Here is a 5,000-nt window from a genome sequence, read left to right on the forward strand (position 1 = left end):
GACTTCAGCTAGCCAGGGACACTTGTCCTCCATACTACCATCCGTTAAAGCGACGCAAGTAATTCCTGGAAACAGGACTACCACAGGTCAGAATCTATCCCTTAATTAGACACAGCAAGTATCACTCAGAGCTAGCGATGGTCATCTTGATTTGAGACTGAATAGTTCTGAGTGACCGTCGGAATACATAGAGAATAATATATAGGGACTTTAGATCTACGACGGCAACTCGACGAAAACGTCACCTCAAAATATAACTTTCGCTTAATGTTAGCGAAGATGATCCTAAAATTAAATTGGTACGAGCGGTTTCTGACTAAATATAGAATTATAGGTTTGTACTTGAACTCTCGCGTTGTCGCGTTAAAACCTCAAACTTGGTTACTTCACGTCGTTGTACAGAGTGTAGCAGGCATATGTGCTGAAATGCGTGCCATAAGTGCAGTACGATTCTTTTTTCTCTTTTAACCAATGATATTCTTGTTTTGTGGCGTTCTCGTTGACGACCATGTCGTAAATGTTAGTCCTTATTACACGGCGACGCGAAGATATGAATTTTATTTCAACAACGTTTATTTCAAACAATATTTTTACTCACTCGCTGCGCTCGCGCATAAAATATTGTTTTTAACACGAGAAAATAAACTTCATATCTTCAAGCCACCGTGTAATTTTCTTTTTTATTATAGTGAGCAAAAAAAAAACCACGGCTTTATTCAAAGTTTCAACACATTTTATTCCCCAAAAGTAAGCCCGACGGGCGCCGTCTTTTGAACTGTTTTTGTTCAAACTCACCGCTATTCTGATCCAAATCTAAAGTCACATGAAGTTTTCTTCTTCGAGTTAGCATTTCTTGATCCTCAGAGAAGAATTTTACGTTAGCTTCAGAGAACTTCACATAAATTTTTCACTGATTGTAGACAAAAGCGGAAAATAACGTCATCTCTCACCAGTTACGTCACTCGGGTTCCGGATGTAGTTTTGCATGATCGTGGTGCATTTTTGCATGATCGCATTTTTTGCTTGATGTAATTTTGCATGATCGTGGCGTATTTTCCAGTGTATAGTCCAGTGATAGTGGTCACGGTATTTTCCAGTAAAACACTCCTGTCGAGATCTTGTCGTTAACCAACTCTTTCAAATTCAATTATCAAGCAAAAAAGCAGACTTTTACAAGAACTGATGCAAGAGCTGCATTTGCCCCGAACAGACAACTTTATCGCCGGATGTGAAGGAATCTGGAATTCGGCAAATGTGAGGCTTTGGAATCCGGAGTCCTGAGCGTGGAATCCGGAATCCATTGCATGGAATCCAGAATCCACGGATTTCGATGGATCTATGCTTTGAGTTTGGAATCCGGAATCCACGACTCGGGATCCGGGATCCATTATTCGGGATCCGGAATTCCATGGGCTGGGATCTGGAATCCGAGGGTCACCTGGATTCCTTTACATGGGGCGACCCTTAGCGGTGAAATAAGCGAAGTTCATTTAGGCTATCAAGCATACTTTGACAATTTATCAGGGAGGGCGTCAGGAGGATCTCCTCTGAAGGTAAACAAAGTTCCGCACAAGAATGCCAGGATATATAACTGGTTTAAACTTATTTCTGTTCTTTACCGTTTCAGCATCCTGCATGAACTTTGCTGTTGGGCCAAACGACTGCTCTGCGACTTGTTCTGACGTCGGCGGAACCGTAACAGCAAGCTGTCAATGTATGTCAGATGGGACAGCCATCTCAGAAAGCAGTGTTTGCGAGAAACATGACATTGTCACAAAAAAGCCGGTGACATGCAAGGACCATTGTCCTTTATCAGGTTTGTAACAAAGGATTCTCTTTTTTACGTCGGATGCCTGTGGCAGACCACGCACATTTAAAATTCCCTTGAGTGTCGTTTTCATCAGGTTTGTAACAAACCGCTCTTTTTACGTGGGATGCCTGTGGCTGACCACGTTTAAAATTCTCATCGTAGTCAGATATGGTAGTTATCACAGCGCTCTTGGCTTGATACTGTCATGTTGGACATACGACATACATGTCTCTTTTTATTTTATCTCGAAAGGTAATCGGAAAAAGACGCACGGACATTCCAACACACACACACACACCACTTCCCTTCTTCGAATTACTGCGTTCTCACAAAAAGCATCTCTCAAGTGACCATCGTCTACTCTAAGAGCTAGCAACATAAGCCTCCTTTGAAATAGATTTTGTCGATCAAGCGTGATAAAACAGCGATGAACGCGAGAATCTTCAGCCTTTTGCATTCATGTCCAGTTCCCGGCGTAACTAAAACTGCTTTTATTGAATGTGAGCACATACAAATGTGATTGATTAATGAAAACGCTTGAAGTCGGTTAACGCAATAAAACTAAAACGTTACAGGAATGTAAAGATACGGAAAAACACTGCTTTGTTACTGAACTTACATAATACCTTTAAGTTATTTGTCGTTTGTGACTGAAATTTATGCTCTTTTCACTTGGGCGGCTTCCTGACTTCGGGCTTTGGGGCACACGAGAATGACGCAAAATTCACCAAAGGAACACAGAAAAAACATCTTAGCAAACAACATTAGCATTCTTAGGGATCAAACAGCAGACAACAAGTTCGGAAGGTGATGCCACGAACAAGGAAAAGCCAACGAAATAGGGAGCAAAACTACTTAGCCTGAAAAACTAGGCCCTACCATAGGATACCAAATAAGCGCTTTAAAAACTACAGCCGAAGGAATAGAAGGTCACGTTTAACCTGACCTTTAAGTTATCTGTCGTTTGTGACTGAAATTTATGCTCTTTTCACTTAAGCGGCTTCCTGACTTCGGGCTTTGGGGCACACGGGAATGAGGCAAAATTCACCAAAGAAACACAGAAAAAACATCTTAGCAAACAATCGAACATATTTGCATTCTTAGGGATCAAAAACCAGACAACAAGTTCGAAAGCTGATGCCAAGAACAAGGAAAAGCCAACGGCATAGAGAGCAAAACTACTTAGCCTGAAAAACTAGGCGCTACCGTAGGATACCAAATAAGCGCTTTAAAAACTGACTAAGGCCGAAGGAATCGAAGGTCACGTTTAACCTGATTAGAGACCGTTTAGATCAACGACGACGATACGAACAAAAACATGTTCAACTTGTACAAACCAGCCAATCTCCTTACTACCTGAATTGGTAGGGTAGGTGTTTGAATTTGGCGAGAAAATAAAAGTTCGCCGTTGTGTACTCACGTGTCCATAGAACTTGAGATTCGTTCACTTCACGTTGCAGATTGGAAGAGCGGGAGAGAAATGTACAAAAGTTAGAGATCGTATGTGCAGAGCCATTGTTTCGCTAAGCGGTCGACTGGTTGCGTCATCATTGATTCCGCTGTTACATAGTGTTTAAGGTCTCTAAATACAATTTCTTTCAATTTCTATCAACCATCTCAACTGTCAAGAAACTAAACTGAGTGGAAGAGTGGTCAAACTAAAAGAAATCTCATTAGAACATGAGATTTGCTCATTTTACGTTGCAGCCAGTTTTGAAGACAACGCCCACGAGAAAATACACCAATTTCAAAATAAGCGTTTGTCGTACGTCTAAGATCTCTATAAAACTACTATAAGTAAATGATTATTCTTTGTACGAATCCACCCAAGAATTGAACCTTTTATTCTGCTTTAGTATATTTGTTAACTTGTTTTCGATTGATAACTTGTTTTGTATCCAAAACAGGCGCAAATGCCTTCGGGAGTTTCCAATGGACTGTTGCAGTGTTTTATACTTCAGCTCTGTAAGTCAACATTGAATTTCTATAGGTTCTTTTAATAATTAACTAATTGCCACTCCTTCATACAGTGCCCAACACCACCACTGCATTTCAACGTACAAATGCCAATATCTTGTCAATGAATGACTGACCTCTCTGCAAAAAAAAACATTTTTTTGAAAAAAAAAAACCTTTATTTTTGCTCCGCAGGTTTGTACTGCTTACTTGAAGCGACTTATAAAAGTTACAGCAAAGGAAACCAATATCGTATGTCTTAAACACAAGAAGCAAACCAGTCTCCAGGCTTTTCAGTAGAGGAAGTGAAGCGGCTTCTTTGTAGAGAAGCCGCAAACTAGTTACATTTAATCTTGGAGCGATTTTATTAATGCCGTATCAAATCTGATGACATTTAAAAGAAGCTTTCCCGAAGTTTGGAACAAGACGCCATAACCAAAGAGTGGATAGTACGTTTAGGCGGTAGGCAATTGTGATCCGGCTGCTTCAAAAATATAGTGTAAATCTCGTCGCAAGGCCATCAACCAACATACCTGACTCAACCAATTTTTTAATCCAGTGGGGAAAAGTAAAATAAGAAAAGCAACATGATGATAATCGCTTGTCTCACTTACGTTGTAGATTGCAACGTTTCGACCGCTTTATACTGTTGGGCACGGTTGTTCGAAAGATTAACTTAATCTAGGATTAGCGTAAACTTTTGTTCATGTTTTCAACATTTTGGTGAAAGTTTCTTTTGCTTATTTTTGTTTTGCAAGATTTACTTCTTCAAATGTAAAGTTTTGCCGAACATCAGCGTTGAACAGCATTTGGGAATACAGAAATAAACTCCTTGGTTAATTTTTAATCTGGGATTAGCGTTAATCGGCTTTTGAACAACCGGGCCCTGGTCTTCTTCAGGGAACGAGGTCGACTGGTTACGAGCTGCTATATGTATCACGTGGTTGACTGTGTGTACGTGAAAGGAGTATCAGCGCCTCGCCGCTGCCTACAACGTCAAGACATTCCTGGGATAAAAAATAGGCCCACAATGCGTACTTGGGGTCTTATGCTTAGTTTAACTCCATTGGGCCCTTACAGAATTTGGTACTGCGGTGTCACTTTTACCATGCGTGATTGGTTGAAAATTTGCCATGACAGTGCAGCACTGAAATGGATTCCTTAAGTATGCTTCAAATTTCAGGACCTGTTTAGAATTTTACAGCTTTGACTCGCTACTAATCTTTCTCTTATT

At 40.4% G+C, this 5,000-nt stretch overlaps 1 protein-coding gene across 2 annotated transcripts in view; it reads left to right on the plus strand.

Moving 5' to 3' along the window:
- The window catches only part of LOC138060544 (uncharacterized), an 11,181-nt gene that overhangs the window by 5,786 nt on the left and 395 nt on the right, over positions 1-5,000 (plus strand). For both annotated transcript variants that reach the window (XM_068906352.1, XM_068906351.1), the window contains exons 2-5: positions 1-86; positions 1,628-1,816; positions 3,718-3,775; positions 3,962-5,000. The exon at positions 1-86 is cut by the window's left edge and continues 848 nt beyond it; the exon at positions 3,962-5,000 is cut by the window's right edge and continues 395 nt beyond it. In XM_068906352.1, coding sequence (XP_068762453.1) covers positions 1-86; positions 1,628-1,816; positions 3,718-3,775; positions 3,962-3,980 — 352 coding nt within the window. In that variant the 3' untranslated portion in view covers positions 3,981-5,000. The remainder of the gene's footprint in view (positions 87-1,627; positions 1,817-3,717; positions 3,776-3,961) is intronic.

This window comes from Montipora capricornis, chromosome 8, assembly GCF_036669925.1.
Source record: "Montipora capricornis isolate CH-2021 chromosome 8, ASM3666992v2, whole genome shotgun sequence".
Lineage (NCBI taxonomy): Eukaryota > Metazoa > Cnidaria > Anthozoa > Scleractinia > Acroporidae > Montipora > Montipora capricornis.